The sequence below is a fragment of the Squalius cephalus genome, assembly GCF_949319135.1.
Source record: "Squalius cephalus genome assembly, chromosome: 20".
Classification (NCBI taxonomy): Eukaryota; Metazoa; Chordata; class Actinopteri; order Cypriniformes; family Leuciscidae; genus Squalius; species Squalius cephalus.
This window is the reverse complement of record NC_137141.1, coordinates 35,934,859-35,954,858: the sequence shown is the minus strand read 5'-3', so window position 1 is coordinate 35,954,858 and position 20,000 is coordinate 35,934,859. Positions and strand designations below refer to the sequence as shown.

Below are 20,000 nucleotides of genomic sequence, written 5' to 3'. Positions count from 1 at the left end.
ATTAGTTGAGATTAAGTGAGTTTTCTCTTCTTCTGAAGGGTTAGGCATGTTTTAGTTGAGTTTAAGTGAGTTTTCTCTTCTTCTGAGGGTTAGGCATGTTTTAGTTGAGTTTAAGTGAGTTTTCTCTTCTGAAGGGTTAGGCATGTTTTAGTTGAGTTTAAGTGAGTTTTCTCTTCTTCTGAAGGGTTAGGCATGTATTAGTTGAGATTAAGTGAGTTTTCTCTTCTTCTGAAGGGTTAGGCATGTTTTAGTTGAGTTTAAGTGAGTTTTCTCTTCTTCTGAGGGTTAGGCATGTTTTAGTTGAGTTTAAGTGAGTTTTCTCTTCTGAGGGTTAGGCATGTTTTAGTTGAGTTTAAGTGAGTTTTCTCTTCTTCTGAGGGTTAGGCCTGTTTTAGTTGAGTTTAAGTGAGTTTTCTCTTCTTCTGAAGGGTTAGACATGTTTTAGTTGAGTTTAAGTGAGTTTTCTCTTCTTCTGAAGGGTTAGGCATGTTTTAGTTGAGTTTAAGTGAGTTTTCTCTTCTTCTGAAGGGTTAGGCATGTTTTAGTTGAGTTTAAGTGAGTTTTCTCTTCTTCTGAGGGTTAGGCATGTTTTAGTTGAGTTTAAGTGAGTTTTCTCTTCTTCTGAGGGTTAGGCATGTTTTAGTTGAGTTTAAGTGAGTTTTCTCTTCTGAAGGGTTAGGCATGTTTTAGTTGAGTTTAAGTGAGTTTTCTCTTCTTCTGAGGGTTAGGCATGTTTTAGTTGAGATTAAGTGAGTTTTCTCTTCTTCTGAAGGGTTAGGCATGTTTTAGTTGAGATTAAGTGAGTTTTCTCTTCTTCTGAGGGTTAGGCATGTTTTAGTTGAGTTTAAGTGAGTTTTCTCTTCTTCTGAGGGTTAGGCATGTTTTAGTTGAGTTTAAGTGAGTTTTCTCTTCTTCTGAAGGGTTAGGCATGTTTTAGTTGAGTTTAAGTGAGTTTTCTCTTCTTCTGAAGGGTTAGGCATGTTTTAGTTGAGTTTAAGTGAGTTTTCTCTTCTTCTGAAGGGTTAGGCATGTTTTAGTTGAGTTTAAGTGAGTTTTCTCTTCTTCTGAGGGTTAGGCATGTTTTAGTTGAGATTAAGTGAGTTTTCTCTTCTTCTGAAGGGTTAGGCATGTTTTAGTTGAGATTAAGTGAGTTTTCTCTTCTTCTGAGGGTTAGGCATGTTTTAGTTGAGATTAAGTGAGTTTTCTCTTCTTCTGAAGGGTTAGGCATGTTTTAGTTGAGTTTAAGTGAGTTTTCTCTTCTTCTGAGGGTTAGGCATGTTTTAGTTGAGATTAAGTGAGTTTTCTCTTCTTCTGAAGGGTTAGGCATGTATTAGTTGAGTTTAAGTGAGTTTTCTCTTCTTCTGAAGGGTTAGGCATGTTTTAGTTGAGATTAAGTGAGTTTTCTCTTCTTCTGAGGGTTAGGCATGTTTTAGTTGAGATTAAGTGAGTTTTCTCTTCTTCTGAAGGGTTAGGCATGTTTTAGTTGAGATTAAGTGAGTTTTCTCTTCTTCTGAGGGTTAGGCATGTTTTAGTTGAGATTAAGGGAGTTTTCTCTTCTTCTGAAGGGTTAGGCATGACATGGCTGGGACGGTTCCCCCGTCTCTCTCCGGGACCTGTGGCTGTATTGTGAACGGACTCCTGTATATATTCGGAGGCTGCTGTGATGATGGACAGACTAATGAAGTAAAGCTTTATTAAGAACCAACTCTGTTCTTTTGCATCAGTAAAAGCCAGTAAGTTCTGAATAAATGTCTTATTTCAGCTCTACTCAGTCGATCTCCACGATGAGACGTTCAGCTGGAAGAAGGTCGAGCCTCAGTCCGGGTCTCCACCGTCACCGCGAGACAAACTGTCCTGTTGGGTTCATAAAGGAAGGTCAGCGCTTGATACTGATCCACTACAATATATTAATATAGTCATATTTGTACTGAATTTTGATCTCCTGACAGAATGATCTACTTTGGTGGATATGGCCACAAGCTGCTGAGTGAAGTCAAGGACCCGAAGAGCTTCGCTGTGGATGAAGCATCATGGGTAGTTTGTGCTCGATATTAAACTGCTCACAGGTGAACAGCGATTTAAAACAGATCCATATCAGTGTCAGTTTTCTCTCGTCAGGCCGAGGACATTTTCTGGGGATGGAACAATGAAACTCACGAGTTTGATCCAGAAAGAAGCAGATGGACTGAACCACAGACTTTTGTAAGTCATTCAAACATCATTTAGCATTATGAATCAATGACTTAAATATTTAGCATTACCAGCTATGTGAATGTTAGACACTGATGAGCGTGTGAATGTCAGACACTGATGTGTGTGTGAATGTCGGACACTGATGAGCGTGTGAATGTCGGACACTGATGAGCGTGTGAATGTCGGACACTGATGAGCGTGTGAATGTCAGACACTGATGAGCGTGTGAATGTCGGACACTGATGAGCGTGTGAATGTCGGACACTGATGAGCGTGTGAATGTCGGACACTGATGAGCGTGTGAATGTCGGACACTGATGAGCGTGTGAATGTCGGACACTGATGAGCGTGTGAATGTCGGACACTGATGAGCGTGTGAATGTCGGACACTGATGAGCGTGTGAATGTCGGACACTGATGAGCGTGTGAATGTCGGACACTGATGAGCGTGTGAATGTCGGACACTGATGAGCGTGTGAATGTCAGACACTGATGAGCGTGTGAATGTCAGACACTGATGAGCGTGTGAATGTCGGACACTGATGAGCGTGTGAATGTCGGACACTGATGAGCGTGTGAATGTCGGACACTGATGAGCGTGTGAATGTCGGACACTGATGAGCGTGTGAATGTCGGACACTGATGAGCGTGTGAATGTCGGACACTGATGAGCGTGTGAATGTCGGACACTGATGTGTGTGTGAATGTCGGACACTGATGTGTGTGTGTGTGTGTGTGTGTGTGTTTGACAGGGTCGCGCTCCTGCACCGCGAGCCGCTCACGCTAGTGCTGCGATCGGCAGTAAGGGTTTCGTATGTGGAGGGAGAATAAAGGTGAGTTACTGTTGTGTTTTATGGAGAAACATCACTCACTGTTGCAGCTGTGTCTCTGAACTTCAGCTCTCACATCACACACAGCTTACACACACACTCGGCTTACACACACACTCCTACCTTTACTGATCACTCGAGAACTACTGTAATGTGCAGTTCTGTTATCATGCTTGTGTTTACTTGTTTTCTGCACAGGAAACTAGAACATGTGACGTGTTTTGTCTGGATTTGAATTCATGGACATGGTCAGAAATGTAAGACATCTTTCAGAACAGTTACACACTATTTATGTGAGAGTGTGTGTGTGTGTGTGTGTGTGTGTGAGGGCATGTTTAGCTATACTTGTGAAAATTGATTAATAAACATAATAAAATGTGTTTTTTTGAAAATGTAAAAATGTGTTATGTGATGGGTTAGGGTTAGGGTTAGGGTTAGGTTAGGTTGGGTGTATGTGTTGTGCCTGAAGCCGCATCTGTGTGTGTGTGTGTTCTGCCGGTCTCTCAGCGTGAGTGTGTGTGTGTGTTCTGCCGGTCTCTCAGCGTGAGTGTGTGTGTGTGTGTGTGTGTGTGTGTGTGTTCTGCCGGTCTCTCAGCGTGAGTGTGTGTGTGTGTGTGTGTGTGTGTGTGTGTGTTCTGCCGGTCTCTCAGCGTGAGTGTGTGTGTGTGTGTGTGTGTGTGTGTGTGTGTGTGTGTGTGTGTGTGTGTGTGTGTGTGTTCTGCCGGTCTCTCAGCGTGAGTGTGTGTATGTGTGTATATTGTACCTGAAGCTCATCTGTGTGTGTGTGTGTGTTCTGCCGGTCTCTCAGCGTGAGTGTGTGTGTGTGTGTGTGTGTGTGTGTGTGTGTTCTGCCGGTCTCTCAGCGTGAGTGTGTGTATGTGTGTATATTGTACCTGAAGCTCATCTGTGTGTGTGTGTTCGTTCTGCCGGTCTCTCAGCGTGAGTGTGTGTGTGTGTATATTGTACCTGAAGCGCATCTGTGTGTTTGTGTGTGTGTGTTCTGCCGGTCTCTCAGCGTCTCCTGCAGCGCCTCTCCCTCGGGTCGCTCATGGCACACACTCACACCAGTGTCAGACTCCTCACTCTTTCTGTTCGGTGGACTCAGTGACGACTGCAGACCCATGAGTGAGTATCAGCGCACACACACACACACACACACACACACACACACACTCACTCACTCACTCACTCACACACACACACACACACGACAGATCACTCACTCACTCACTCACTCACTCACTCACTCACTCACTCACTCACTCACTCACTCACTCACTCACTCACTCACTCACTCACTCACTCACTCACTCACTCACTCTCACACACACACACACACACACACACACACGACAGATCAAACTAACCCTAACTAGAAAGCGTCCTCGTTCTCTCCAGGCGACGGCTGGATGTTGGATCTGGAGACTCGAGGATGGACGAGGAAGGAGCATCAGCACGAGGACAAGCCGCGGTTCGTGAAAGATGATCGTGTTTAACCCGTCGATGCTTCTCCAGGTCTCTGTATAACTCTACTCTATATAACTCTACTCTATATGAGCTGCTTTCCCGTTCTGATGTCCTCAGGCTTTGGCACAGCGCTTGTCCCGGAAGAGACTCAGATGTGATTGTGTTCGGAGGAAGTCATGATTATATTCTTCTGGTGGACAAAGTAAGTCTCGTGTGCTTCTCGACACACACATGAATCCAGCAAACATGATGAAGGTGTGTGTGAGAACGGTGTGTTTTTCAGGGCCACTGCAACGATGCGCTGGTGTTCCAGACTCAGCCGTACCCGCTGATCCGGTACGATCCCGAGATCCCGAACAATCACACACACACATCACGGAGAACACACAACTAATGCGCTTTATTCCCACAGGTTATGCCAGGACTTCATTGCAAACCATTCCAGTGTGTTTCAGTCCCAGATTCTGTGTTTACCGCCCAAACTGAGGCGCGCGGTGGAGAAACGGACACACAGAACATCACAGAACCCATCCAGAACCGCGGAATGATCTGCTTCATAATAAGGGTTAGGGTTAGCGTAGCTGTATAATAAGCTACTGGGCAACACTTTATTTTACAGTGTCCTTGTTACATAAGTTTCATGTACTTACCGATGACATCACGATTTTCTCCAGAGCGGCTATATATATACAGTGGTGTGAAAAAGTGTTTGTCCCCTTGGTAAATATGATCAAATATGGCTGTAAAAAATAAATCTGCATTTTTAATCCTTTTGATATTTTATTTAAAAAATTTGCAAAAATCTAACCTTTCATTGAAGTAAAATAAGTGAAAGTGGGGGAAAAATCACATTATGAAATAAATGTTTTTCTCCAAAACACGTTGGGAAAAATGTTTGCCCCCTTTTAATAAATACTTTTTGCAACCTCTTTTTTCCAAGATAACAGCTCTGAGTTTTCTCCTATAATGCCTGATGAGTTTGGAGAACACCTGACACGAGATCAGAGACCATTCCTCCATACAGAATCTCTCCATCCTGTTCTCCGTTATAAGATGTCTAGCACAGGCTGCCAGGTTTAGATTTTTTATCAGTTGGTAGATTAAACAAAAACATTCGCTTTTTTGGCAGCAAACACTTAAGATGGGTTAGGTGCACACAGGGATAAAAAAGTGCCCCATGTGTAAAATGAAATACTCTGCTGTATCTTTAATGCTGTGGGCCTAATTTTCTGCCATGGCATCACGGATTCGATCAAATACCAACTGATAAAAAATCTAAACCTGACAGCCTGTGCTAGAAGTCTTATAACGGAGAACAGGATGGAGAGATTCTGTATGGAGGAATGGTCTCTGATCTCGTGTCAGGTGTTCTCCAAACTCATCAGGCATTATAGGAGAAAACTCAGAGCTGTTATCTTGGAAAAAAGAGGTTGCAAAAAGTATTTATTAAAAGGGGGCAAACATTTTTCCCAATGTGTTTTGGAGAAAAACATTTATTTCATAATGTGATTTTCCCCCCACTTTCACTTATTTTACTTCAATGAAAGGTTAGATTTTTGCAAATTTTTTAAATAAAATATCAAAAGGATTAAAAATGCAGATTTATTTTTTACAGCCATATTTGATCATATTTACCAAGGGGACAAACATTTTTTCACACCACTGTATATATATAAAAAATGAACTAAATTAATAACCTTTTTACAACAAAAATTAAACAATCACTTAACTTCCTTAAGCTGGACTGTGACGCTATTTTCTTCTAGAAACAAACTTTGTTGCATTATTTTCCTGTTATCTCTGTAAAGCTGCTTTGAAACAATATATTGTAAAAAGCGCTGTATAAATAAAGGTGACTTGACTTAGATAACAGTAAATGATACATAATTACATGCAACTAACCTTAAATCAGATCCTAATCCTAACCTAAACCTATAGTAAGTACATGTAGTTGCTTAATATTACTCAGTACTTAAATATATAATTACACTGTAACAATGACACCTTAAAATAAAGTATAACCAGCTAACATTACTGTACATAAGAAAAAAGGTTTACATAAGCTTTGTTTCCTCAATTAATATTGATACAGTGTATTAATATAGTGTGTGTGTCTGTGTGGAATGATTTGTTTTAAAATAAACTACTGTACGTCACCTTTGATTTCTCAATAAATATTGTTAAAATGACTACATTCAGGATGTTCCTACATTCCTGTTTTGTGTTTCTTTCTGGGAACCGTTTCTTAAATATCGAATGACTCACTTTCAACTGGTCCAGGCTGGTTAGTAATGTGTCTCTAGAAAGAGAAAACCATTCAAATTAGTGCACACAGTTAAATTAGTACAATTACTACAAAGAAGAAGATAAATATTGAACTGAAGAGACCGGCGCGTTCACGCAAAGCGCGCCTCAAAGGCGGACGCGCGCTCTGTTGTGTAGCGGGTTTCCATGGTTACCGAGTCCTCCATTCATCACTACTGAGTTTTTCCGGGCCGCTGTAGTTTGGAAAGATCCACTAGAGATTAATACAGCTTGTCAGTAACTTGAAGTTAACGATCTATAATGGATTTTGGCAGCAAACTCGAAGAACTGAATTTGACAAGCGATGAAATGAACAGATTCGGTAAAGCGCTAAAAGACGAGAAGTTCCGCGAGTTACTGCTGGAATATGCGGCTGAGATCTCGGACCCGGAGAACCGGAGGAGATATGAGGAGGAGATCACTCAGATGGAGGAGGACAGGGGCTTTAACGTGCAGTTTATTCACCCTGAGGCGAATCACGTGCTCAAAACACGCAGCACGCGCGGGAAATGCTTCATCAACATTTGCTCTAATCCGCGCATCGACGAGCCGTCGTGTGAAGCAGCTCGAGCCCGAGGCGGGGAACCGGGTCAGAACTGGCGCTTACCGTTCAGTCTGACACCGGGCCGAGCCGACCGAGACGCCGCGGGGAACAGCTGTGAGGTTTACGATGTCGTTTTCCATCCAGACGCGCTTCACATGGCTTCAAAAAACGCGAGATTCATGAAACTCATCCACAGTACCGCCATCGGAGGGATCGAAGACTCTTTCCACATCAAGATAAACAGAGAGCAAATAAAGCAGCTGAAGATGAGGTATAAAGGTGTCGCACATCCAGCTGTGATCCGCAGGCCGGTCCCCGGACACGACCAGAAGAACCGGAGCTCCGGTGAGGATATGCTGTCGTTTCCATATCCAGATGAGAATCAAACAGGACCAGAACCACAACCCGAAGCGAGCCAAAGACCTCCTAATCCTGATGACACCAGATCCAAACAGCCCATCACACCACATTACACCGTAAAATACCGATCAGTCGTGGATTTGCAGGATTACAGGTGCTCCAGGGACTCGGGGCCCGGGGCCCGACCCAGAGAGATCGTGGTCATCATCGATGTGCCACTGCTGGGATCAGCACTGGACGCTGAGGTGTGTGTGACGGAGCGACGCCTTGTCCTGGAGGCTCCAGAACCAGCGTACCGACTGGACCTTCCACTCGCCTATCCGGTGGACGAAGAGAAAGGAGATGCAAAGTTCAACAAAACTAAGAAACAGTTGACAATCACTCTTCCCGTTCAGCCAGCGAAAACCCCGGAGTTACAGATGAGCTGCGATGAGGCGAAGAGTAACGTCAACGAGGAAGCAGATCAGAACCCACAAGAGGAAGGTCTTGATCCGGATTACACAGAAGGAGGACTTGATCCGGATCACACAGGAGGAGGTCTTGATCCGGATCACACAGATCTTGATCTGGATCACACAGAAGGAGGTCTCGATCCGGATCACACAGAAGGAGATCTTGATCCGGATTACACAGAAGGAGGACTTGATCCGGATCACACAAAAGGAGGTCTCGATCCGGATCACACAGATCTTGATATGGATCACAGAGAAGGAGGTCTCGATCCGGATCACACAGAAGGAGATCTTGATCCGGATTACACAGGAGGAGGACTTGATCCGGATCACACAAAAGGAGGTCTCGATCCGGATCACACAGATCTTGATCTGGATCACACAGAAGGAGGTCTCGATCCGGATCACACAGAAGGAGGTCTTGATCCGGATCACACAGATCTTGATCTGGATCACACAGAAGGAGGTCTCGATGCGGATCACACAGAAGGAGGTCTTGATCCGGATCACACAGAAGGAGATCTTGATCCAGATTACACAGAAGGAGGACTTGATCCGGATCACACAAAAGGAGGTCTCGATCCGGATCACACAGATCTTGATATGGATCACAGAGAAGGAGGTCTCGATCCGGATCACACAGAAGGAGATCTTGATCCGGATTACACAGAAGGAGGACTTGATCCGGATCACACAAAAGGAGGTCTCGATCCGGATCACACAGATCTTGATATGGATCACAGAGAAGGAGGTCTCGATCCGGATCACACAGAAGGAGATCTTGATCCGGATCACACAAAAGGAGGTCTCGATCCGGATCACACAGATCTTGATCTGGATCACACAGAATCAGAGCGGAGTCAGCTGACGTGTGATACGGCATTTGAGCCTCAATTCACAGATTTAACGGCAGAACGACAGACACACGAGATGAGCAACAATCTAATCATCAATCCAACAGAGAACCGGACAGAACCGGATCGGTCTGTAGAAGATGAAACGAACATCAATCGAGCAGTCGACTCTTCATCAGATACAGTACGTGACCAACTTTTATAATACTCTCATATGTGCATATATCATCAATGTATCAAATTCGTTGGATTTCCAGTGCGACTGATTTTTGCTCATGATATTACAGTAGATATTAGCGATGTGCTCATGATATTACAGTAGATATTAGCGATGTGCTCATGATATTACAGTAGATATTAGTGATGTTGCTCATGATATTACAGTAGATATTAGCGATGTGCTCATGATATTACAGTAGATATTAGTGATGTTGCTCATGATATTACAGTAGATATTAGTGATGTTACTCATGATATTACAGTAGATATTAGCGATGTGCTCATGATATTACAGTAGATATTAGTGATGTTACTCATGATATTACAGTAGATATTAGCGATGTGTACATGATATTACAGTAGATATTAGTGATGTTACTCATGATATTACAGTAGATATTAGCGATGTGCTCATGATATTACAGTAGATATTAGTGATGTTACTCATGATATTACAGTAGATATTAGTGATGTTACTCATGATATTACAGTAGATATTAGCGATGTTATTCATGATATTACAGTAGATATTAGCGATGTTACTCATGATATTACAGTAGATAGTGATGTTACTCATGATATTACAGTAGATATTAGTGATGTTACTCATGATATTACAGTAGATATTAGTGATGTTACTCATGATATTACAGTAGATATTAGCGATGTTATTCATGATATTACAGTAGATATTAGCGATGTTACTCATGATATTACAGTAGATATTAGCGATGTTACTCATGATATTACAGTAGATATTAGTGATGTTACTCATGATATTACAGTAGATATTAGCGATGTGCTCATGATATTACAGTAGATATTAGTGATGTTACTCATGATATTACAGTAGATATTAGTGATGTTACTCATGATATTACAGTAGATATTAGCGATGTGCTCATGATATTACAGTAGATATTAGCGATGTTATTCATGATATTATTATAGTAGATATTAGCAATGTTGCTCATGATATTACAGTAGATATTAGCGATGTGCTCATGATATTACAGTAGATATTAGCGATGTTACTCATGATATTACAGTAGATATTAGCGATGTGCTCATGATATTACAGTAGATATTAGCGATGTTGCTCATGATATTACAGTAGATATTAGCGATGTTACTCATGATATTACAGTAGATATTAGCGATGTTACTCATGATATTACAGTAGATATTAGCGATGTTACTCATGATATTATTATAATAGATATTAGTGATGTTGCTCATGATATTACAGTAGATATTAGCGATGTTACTCATGATATTACAGTAGATATTAGCGATGTTACTCATGATATTACAGTAGATATTAGCGATGTGCTCATGATATTACAGTAGATATTAGCGATGTGCTCATGATATTACAGTAGATATTAGCGATGTTACTCATGATATTACAGTAGATATTAGCGATGTGCTCATGATATTACAGTAGATATTAGCGATTTGCTCATGATATTACAGTAGATATTAGCGATGTGCTCATGATATTACAGTAGATATTAGTGATGTTGCTCATGATATTACAGTAGATATTAGCGATGTGCTCATGATATTACAGTAGATATTAGTGATGTTGCTCATGATATTACAGTAGATATTAGCGATGTGCTCATGATATTACAGTAGATATTAGTGATGTTACTCATGATATTACAGTAGATATTAGTGATGTTACTCATGATATTACAGTAGATATTAGCGATGTTATTCATGATATTATTATAGTAGATATTAGCAATGTTGCTCATGATATTACAGTAGATATTAGCGATGTGCTCATGATATTAGCGATGTGCTCATGATTTTACAGTAGATATTAGCGATGTTACTCATGATATTACAGTAGATATTAGCGATGTGCTCATGATATTACAGTAGATATTAGCGATGTTGCTCATGATATTACAGTAGATATTAGCGATGTTACTCATGATATTACAGTAGATATTAGCGATGTTACTCATGATATTACAGTAGATATTAGCGATGTTACTCATGATATTATAATAGATATTAGTGATGTTGCTCATGATATTACAGTAGATATTAGCGATGTTACTCATGATATTACAGTAGATATTAGCGATGTGCTCATGATATTACAGTAGATATTAGTGATGTTACTCATGATATTACAGTAGATATTAGCGATGTGCTCATGATATTACAGTAGATATTAGTGATGTTACTCATGATATTACAGTAGATATTAGCTATGTGCTCATGATATTACAGTAGATAGTGATGTTACTCATGATATTACAGTAGATATTAGCGATGTGCTCATGATATTACAGTAGATATTAGCGATGTGCTCATGATATTACAGTAGATATTAGCGATGTTACTCATGATATTACAGTAGATATTAGCGATGTAATATTACAGTAGATATTAGTGATGTTGCTCATGATATTACAGTAGATATTAGCGATGTTACTCATGATATTACAGTAGATATTAGCGATGTAATATTACAGTAGATATTAGCGATGTTACTCATGATATTACAGTAGATATTAGCGATGTAATATTACAGTAGATATTAGCGATGTTACTCATGATATTACAGTAGATATTAGCGATGTAATATTACAGTAGATATTAGTGATGTTGCTCATGATATTACAGTAGATATTAGCGATGTTACTCATGATATTACAGTAGATATTAGCGATGTTACTCATGATATTACAGTAGATATTAGCGATGTTACTCATGATATTATTATAATAGATATTAGTGATGTTGCTCATGATATTACAGTAGATATTAGCGATGTTACTCATGATATTACAGTAGATATTAGCGATGTTACTCATGATATTACAGTAGATATTAGCGATGTTACTCATGATATTACAGTAGATATTAGCGATGTTACTCATGATATTACAGTAGATTAGCGATGTTACTCATGATATTATTATAGTAGATATTAGCGATGTTACTCATGATATTACAGTAGATATTAGCGATGTGCTCATGATATTACAGTAGATATTAGCGATGTTTCTCATGATATTATTATAGTAGATATTAGTGATGTTACTCATGATATTACAGTAGATATTAGCGATGTGCTCATGATATTACAGTAGATATTAGCGATGTGCTCATGATATTACAGTAGATATTAGCGATGTTGCTCATGATATTACAGTAGATATTAGCGATGTTACTCATGATATTATTATAATAGATATTAGTGATGTTGCTCATGATATTACAGTAGATATTAGCGATGTTACTCATGATATTACAGTAGATATTAGCGATGTGCTCATGATATTACAGTAGATATTAACGATGTTGCTCATGATATTACAGTAGATATTAGCGATGTTACTCATGATATTACAGTAGATATTAGCGATGTTACTCATGATATTACAGTAGATATTAGCGATGTGCTCATGATATTACAGTAGATATTAGCGATGTTACTCATGATATTATTATAGTAGATATTAGTGATGTTACTCATGATATTACAGTAGATATTAGCGATGTGCTCATGATATTACAGTAGATATTAGCGATGTTGCTCATGATATTACAGTAGATATTAGCGATGTTACTCATGATATTACAGTAGATATTAGCGATGTGCTCATGATATTACAGTAGATATTAGCGATGTTGCTCATGATATTACAGTAGATATTAGCGATGTGCTCATGATATTACAGTAGATATTAGTGATGTTACTCATGATATTACAGTAGATATTAGCAATGTTACTCATGATATTACAGTAGATATTAGCGATGTTACTCATGATATTACAGTAGATATTAGCGATGTGCTCATGATATTACAGTAGATATTAGCGATGTGCTCATGATATTACAGTAGATATTAGCGATGTTACTCATGATATTACAGTAGATATTAGCGATGTGCTCATGATATTACAGTAGATATTAGCGATGTGCTCATGATATTACAGTAGATATTAGCGATGTTACTCATGATATTACAGTAGATATTAGCGATGTGCTCATGATATTACAGTAGATATTAGCGATGTTGCTCATGATATTACAGTAGATATTAGCGATGTGCTCATGATATTACAGTAGATATTAGTGATGTTACTCATGATATTACAGTAGATATTAGCAATGTTACTCATGATATTACAGTAGATATTAGCGATGTGCTCATGATATTACAGTAGATATTAGCGATGTGCTCATGATATTACAGTAGATATTAGCGATGTTACTCATGATATTACAGTAGATATTAGCAATGTTACTCATGATATTACAGTAGATATTAGCGATGTTACTCATGATATTACAGTAGATATTAGCGATGTTACTCATGATATTACAGTAGATATTAGCGATGTTACTCATGATATTATTATAATAGATATTAGTGATGTTACTCATGATATTACAGTAGATATTAGTGATGTTACTCATGATATTACAGTAGATATTAGCGATGTTACTCATGATATTACAGTAGATATTAGCGATGTTATTCATGATATTATTATAGTAGATATTAGCAATGTTGCTCATGATATTACAGTAGATATTAGCGATGTGCTCATGATATTACAGTAGATATTAGTGATGTGCTCATGATATTACAGTAGATATTAGCGATGTTACTCATGATATTACAGTAGATATTAGCGATGTTACTCATGATATTACAGTAGATATTAGCGATGTTATTCATGATATTACAGTAGATATTAGCGATGTTACTCATGATATTACAGTAGATATTAGCAATGTTGCTCATGATATTACAGTAGATATTAGCGATGTGCTCATGATATTACAGTAGATATTAGCGATGTTACTCATGATATTATTATAATAGATATTAGTGATGTTGCTCATGATATTACAGTAGATATTAGCGATGTGCTCATGATATTACAGTAGATATTAGTGATGTGCTCATGATATTACAGTAGATATTAGCGATGTTACTCATGATATTACAGTAGATATTAGCGATGTGCTCATGATATTACAGTAGATATTAGCGATGTGCTCATGATATTACAGTAGATATTAGCGATGTGCTCATGATATTACAGTAGATATTAGTGATGTTACTCATGATATTACAGTAGATATTAGATGTTACTCATGATATTACAGTAGATATTAGCGATGTTACTCATGATATTATTATAATAGATATTAGCGATGTTGCTCATGATATTACAGTAGATATTAGCGATGTGCTCATGATATTACAGTAGATATTAGTGATGTTGCTCATGATATTACAGTAGATATTAGCGATGTTACTCATGATATTACAGTAGATATTAGCGATGTTACTCATGATATTATTATAATAGATATTAGTGATGTTGCTCATGATATTACAGTAGATATTAGCGATGTTACTCATGATATTACAGTAGATATTAGCGATGTGCTCATGATATTACAGTAGATATTAGTGATGTTGCTCATGATATTACAGTAGATATTAGCGATGTTACTCATGATATTACAGTAGATATTAGCGATGTTACTCATGATATTATTATAGTAGATATTAGTGATGTTACTCATGATATTACAGTAGATATTAGTGATGTTACTCATGATATTACAGTAGATATTAGCGATGTTACTCATGATATTATTATAGTAGATATTAGCGATGTGCTCATGATATTACAGTAGATATTAGCGATGTTGCTCATGATATTACAGTAGATATTAGCGATGTTACTCATGATATTATTATAGTAGATATTAGCGATGTGCTCATGATATTACAGTAGATATTAGCGATGTTACTCATGATATTATTATAATAGATATTAGCGATGTGCTCATGATATTACAGTAGATATTAGCGATGTTGCTCATGATATTACAGTAGATATTAGCGATGTTACTCATGATATTATTATAATAGATATTAGTGATGTTGCTCATGATATTACAGTAGATATTAGCGATGTGCTCATGATATTACAGTAGATATTAGCGATGTTACTCATGATATTACAGTAGATATTAGCGATGTTACTCATATTATTATAATAGATATTAGTGATGTTGCTCATGATATTACAGTAGATATTAGCGATGTTACTCATGATATTACAGTAGATATTAGCGATGTTACTCATGATATTATTATAGTAGATATTAGCGATGTGCTCATGATATTACAGTAGATATTAGTGATGTTACTCATGATATTACAGTAGATATTAGCGATGTTGCTCATGATATTACAGTAGATATTAGCGATGTTACTCATGATATTACAGTAGATATTAGCGATGTTACTCATGATATTATTATAGTAGATATTAGCGATGTGCTCATGATATTACAGTAGATATTAGCGATGTTACTCATGATATTACAGTAGATATTAGCGATGTTACTCATGATATTATTATAGTAGATATTAGCGATGTGCTCATGATATTACAGTAGATATTAGCGATGTGCTCATGATATTACAGTAGATATTAGCGATGTTGCTCATGATATTACAGTAGATATTAGCGATGTTACTCATGATATTACAGTAGATATTAGCGATGTGCTCATGATATTACAGTAGATATTAGCGATGTGCTCATGATATTACAGTAGATATTAGCGATGTTACTCATGATATTACAGTAGATATTAGCGATGTGCTCATGATATTACAGTAGATATTAGCAATGTTACTCATGATATTACAGTAGATATTAGCGATGTGCTCATGATATTACAGTAGATATTAGCGATGTTACTCATGATATTACAGTAGATATTAGCGATGTTACTCATGATATTATTATAGTAGATATTAGCGATGTTACTCATGATATTACAGTAGATATTAGCGATGTTACTCATGATATTATAGTAGATATTAGCGATGTTACTCATGATATTACAGTAGATATTAGCGATGTGCTCATGATATTACAGTAGATATTAGCGATGTTACTCATGATATTACAGTAGATATTAGCGATGTTGCTCATGATATTACAGTAGATATTAGCGATGTTACTCATGATATTACAGTAGATATTAGCGATGTTACTCATGATATTATTATAATAGATATTAGTGATGTTGCTCATGATATTACAGTAGATATTAGCGATGTTACTCATGATATTATTATAGTAGATTTTAGTGATGTTGCTCATGATATTACAGTAGATATTAGCGATGTTATTCATGATATTACAGTAGATATTAATGATGTTGATGTTGTGTTTGTAGGGGTTTGTCGGGGAATCTCACCGTCTCCACAGTAGCGATGAAGAGGCAGAAAACACGTCACTTCAGTCCGAGAACAACACACTGATCCATCAGCAAACCAGCAGCTCAGTGACGGAGCAGGAGGATCCGAACTCTTCTCGGGAAGCTGAAGATCCTGAGACGAAGCGTTCTTCAGGAGACCGCAGGAGCGCCGGGAATGCTGGGATCCGGTCGGAGGACCCAGTGTTGAGAGAGACCAGTCACATGACCTCGGCCGCCTTGTGTTTCCAGAACACTCTGCGCTTTGATTTGGACTAACCATCAGATTTATATTTTTGTCTTTTAAGTCTTTTAATTAGTTAAAATAAACTGTAAATAAAGTTTAGTGTTTAAATCTGGAGTAAAATAAAAATATTTTTTGTAAATCACCAAAAATGCTCAAACTTAAACCTTAAGATTGTAAAAATAAATAAAAATAAAAGAAAATTGCACAAATATGAAGAAATATTGTGTGAAATCATTTAAATCATGTTTCTTTGTTATACTACATTTTATTAGTTTCACAAAGCATTTGTTGTGTTGCAGGAATTCATAGTCTTTTCCACAAAACGATAAAAGAGAATAAACACAGTAACACCGGCAGGGTCATCTGAGGTCGCGCTGCACGCAGCCGTCCATGAACTCGCAGTAACACACGAGAGAGCAGAAGTGTTTCTGCACCGGGGCCTCGGTGCCGCCCATGCTGTCCACCAGAACCACCGTGTGCGACACCAGGTGCAGGTTCATGCCCACCGCCGTCTGGATGAAGGAGTTCACACACGCGCGCCCACAGTCACACACCTTACAGAAGTCCAGCTCGTCACACACCTGGAAGGGGACGAGGTGAGGCCCGTGCGGGATCCTGAACACAAGAACACATTAGCTAGGGATGAGTCATGATTTTTGAATATTCGATTAGTTGATTTAATTATAGAATATCGAATAGATTGTGCGATTATTGTCTAAAAAAAAATCTCCATGTTTTCGGTGCTGAAGCGGTGGTGACACGTTCACATAACCAGAGGGTGGCGCTGCCAATAACGCGCCTAAAAGCTGTCAATCAACTCTCAGACAACAGAAGAACACATCGTCTCACACCAGGGGTGCTTCTCAGTTCTTATTTGTGCATCCTCGCGTCTCAGCTCCACCACTGTAGGAAGCGAGGGAAGGACGCAAGGAAAGAAAAGGAGGACGGAGGAATCGGAAGAAAGCTTATTTATACACTGGAATACTTGATCACTCAAAGCATCAGCAGTGCTCAAAGGATCTGCCCATATGTTGTTTTAGTTTGGTTATTTAAGAAATTCATAATAAATATTAATAAAGCAAGATACCCTGTTGAAATATGTGAGATGAGTGGTTTATTTAAACTGCAAAGGTAAAGTATAAATTAAAATTGTTTATAAATTTAAATTATTGTGACAGATGTGAAGGGGGAAGAGAATTTATACGTGCGTCACGGAAACACCCGTGTATCCTCGCTCATGACTCCTCTGGAAGCTCCTCGATCCTCGACTCCTCGGTGCAGTTAGAGAATTGAGATGTCCTTCAAGATGGGGGAGCTTGATCGGCTTCCGGGTCATAGGATGGAGGACGGAGGAGCGAGGAGGATATTGAGAAGCACCCCAGATCATGTGAGCAGAGCGCTAATATTTCCTCCAGAGCGAGAACGTCTTTATGAAGATTATGCTACGCTCACTCAACCCAGAATGCCCTTTGAAAATATGTGAAATAAGTAGGGCTGCCCACGACTAAAGTTTTTTTCTAGTCGACTATTGTTCATTTAAGCCACTAGTCAACTAATCACATATTTATATTCATTTAATTACTTAAATATATACTGGTGAGAATACTAAACCATATTGAGCGTTTACGTAATATATTCCGCACTCAAGCGCACGCATAAAGCTTGCGACAAAGAATGAATGAATATGATTATGAATGTGTCAAATATAGCAAGGAGACATTTTAATTGTTTATTAATAAACTAGAGTTTTCTGTGTCAGTGTCGGCTGCAGAGATGAAGTTGACGATGCTGACTCGCGATCTTCACAGTAGTGAACGCATCTATAGAGAAATGCACATTTCACACGGATTACATAAACAGAGAGTAGTCAGTTTATTTTCAATAGAAATATAGATATATATTTCTCAGGTCTGTGAGGCAGCCTATACGCCGAGTTTCGATTCATTTATGAGACCAGCTCCAGTTCACGAGCAATGCAAGTGATCGCACCGGCGCCTCCATGTCCTGATTATATAGTCTGCTATATTTGCTTCTTAAATCCAGGCAATAGTTTGATGAAACACTGATTAAAATTCACATACAATTTATACAAAACGAAATTTACTTTACAGAAAGGCTTTCTACAAAACAAAACTTAATGATGAGGTCAAAATCATGTCTGACCCACTCCTGCACTCCATATTTCTCCCGATATATTGCGCATCTAATGACCCTAACTTACTCAAGTTTGATATAGGCCTAATCAACATAGATGAAATAAAAAAATAACATTATATTATTTAAACATAAATATGAAACTTAAATACGTTTTCTTCAATGGTTACAACACGTATAGTACAGTACAGAGAAATTAATTGTCGGAGCGGGATTTGAGCGAACGCAGTTTCACCGGTGTGCGGATCATGAGTGGGGCGATGGCTTGGGCCGTGAGCGATTGGGTGGAGCGCGCTGGAATAAAGAGGAATATTCCGCTCACATGCTCCGCTGTGTAGCCTATACATGCGTGTGGGGAGGGGTGCGATTTTCAAATAATAATCGAATAATTCCCAGCGATCATCGAATATAATTTTTGCTTGAAATGCCCATCCCTAACATTAGCATGAGCGCGTGACGTCAGCAGACCTGCGTTAGCTCACCTGAGGTCGACCACGGCGCGCGCCGTCAGCTCCTGCAGCGTCAGCGGGAACGTGAGACGGATCGTGTGCTCCAGAGCGTTGGCTTGAGTAAACGGGTTCCCAAACAGGTCCAGGTTCTCCAGGCACAGCTTCCTGAAGCCCGCAGGAAGTACCGAGAGCTGGTTCTGAGCCGCGGAGAGGAAGCGTAGCTTGGAGAGCCGGCCGATGTGGAACGGGAGCCGCAGGAGCTGGTTAGCGTCCAGGCGCAGGTTCACCAAGTGCCGTAGCTGGCAGAAGCGCGCGGGCAGAACCGTCAGCTGGTTCTGGCTCAGGTCCAGATGCTGCAGTGAGGTCTGGAGAGTGGACACACACAGGGCGTCAGGGAAGCTCTGCAGGCGGTTGTTGTGCAGGATGAGTTCTGCGAGGCAGCGCAGGTCCCCGATGGTGGCCGGCAGCTTACGGATGTGGTTGTTGCTAAGGTCGAGCCGGCGCAGCGAGCGCAGCGCTAGCATCCGCATGTCCAACCGGGTCAGGCGGCAGTACGACACCTGCAGCTGCTCCAGGGAGAACGGGAAGCTGGACGCTAGCGGGTAGTCCTTCTTAGACAGAACACTGAGCTTCTTCTTGGGCTTCTCCACGTCGCG

At 39.2% G+C, this 20,000-nt stretch overlaps 3 protein-coding genes across 8 annotated transcripts in view; 2 read left to right on the top strand and 1 right to left on the bottom strand.

Annotated features, from left to right (window-relative positions):
* LOC307147913 (kelch domain-containing protein 1) overlaps positions 1-6,700 on the top strand; it is an 8,915-nt gene extending 2,215 nt beyond the window's left edge. The window contains exons 3-14 of one of the 2 annotated variants that reach the window (XR_013819385.1): positions 1,566-1,683; positions 1,763-1,875; positions 1,950-2,034; positions 2,119-2,202; positions 2,946-3,026; positions 3,222-3,280; positions 4,039-4,148; positions 4,422-4,494; positions 4,608-4,692; positions 4,774-4,826; positions 4,903-5,132; positions 6,442-6,700. Coding sequence is in view for 1 of the 2 variants with exons in the window: in XM_079853009.1 (XP_079709135.1) it covers positions 1,566-1,683; positions 1,763-1,875; positions 1,950-2,034; positions 2,119-2,202; positions 2,946-3,026; positions 3,222-3,280; positions 4,039-4,148; positions 4,422-4,494; positions 4,608-4,692; positions 4,774-4,826; positions 4,903-5,038 (997 nt within the window). In the remaining variant the exon portion in view is untranslated. Of the gene's footprint in view, positions 1-1,565; positions 1,684-1,762; positions 1,876-1,949; positions 2,035-2,118; positions 2,203-2,945; positions 3,027-3,221; positions 3,281-4,038; positions 4,149-4,421; positions 4,495-4,607; positions 4,693-4,773; positions 4,827-4,902 lie in introns of both variants that reach the window. The other variant, XM_079853009.1, reaches the window with a different exon arrangement.
* Positions 6,701-6,928: 228 nt separating this feature from the next.
* dnaaf2 (dynein axonemal assembly factor 2) lies at positions 6,929-16,900 on the top strand. 5 transcript variants are annotated; one of them, XM_079852990.1, is made up of 3 exons: positions 6,929-8,235; positions 8,284-9,188; positions 16,477-16,900. In XM_079852990.1, exons 1-3 carry the CDS (start codon positions 7,056-7,058, stop codon positions 16,771-16,773), a joined length of 2,382 nt encoding a protein of 793 aa, XP_079709116.1. In that variant the 5' UTR covers positions 6,929-7,055; the 3' UTR covers positions 16,774-16,900. The 5 variants fall into 5 exon arrangements, with proteins under 5 accessions (XP_079709116.1, XP_079709115.1, XP_079709118.1 ...); XM_079852989.1 differs by having other exon boundaries at positions 6,929-8,568; positions 8,617-9,188; XM_079852992.1 differs by having other exon boundaries at positions 6,930-8,235; positions 8,515-9,188.
* An 86-nt stretch (positions 16,901-16,986) lies between these two features.
* lrr1 (leucine rich repeat protein 1) overlaps positions 16,987-20,000 on the bottom strand; it is a 4,817-nt gene continuing 1,803 nt past the window's right edge. Inside the window, exons 4-5 of the mRNA XM_079853003.1 lie at positions 19,378-20,000; positions 16,987-17,356 (exon numbers count right to left, since the gene is read on the bottom strand). The exon at positions 19,378-20,000 is cut by the window's right edge and continues 105 nt beyond it. Coding sequence (XP_079709129.1) covers positions 17,101-17,356; positions 19,378-20,000 — 879 coding nt within the window. The 3' untranslated portion in view covers positions 16,987-17,100. The remainder of the gene's footprint in view (positions 17,357-19,377) is intronic.

Coding starts and splice junctions, on each gene's coding strand:
- dnaaf2 (XM_079852988.1), top strand. CDS start 7,056: ATGGATTTTGGCAGCAAACTCGAAGAACTGAATTTGACAAGCGATGAA. Junction 9,189..16,476: donor TCGACTCTTCATCAGATACA/GTACGTGACCAA, acceptor TTGTGTTTGTAG/GGGTTTGTCGGGGAATCTCA.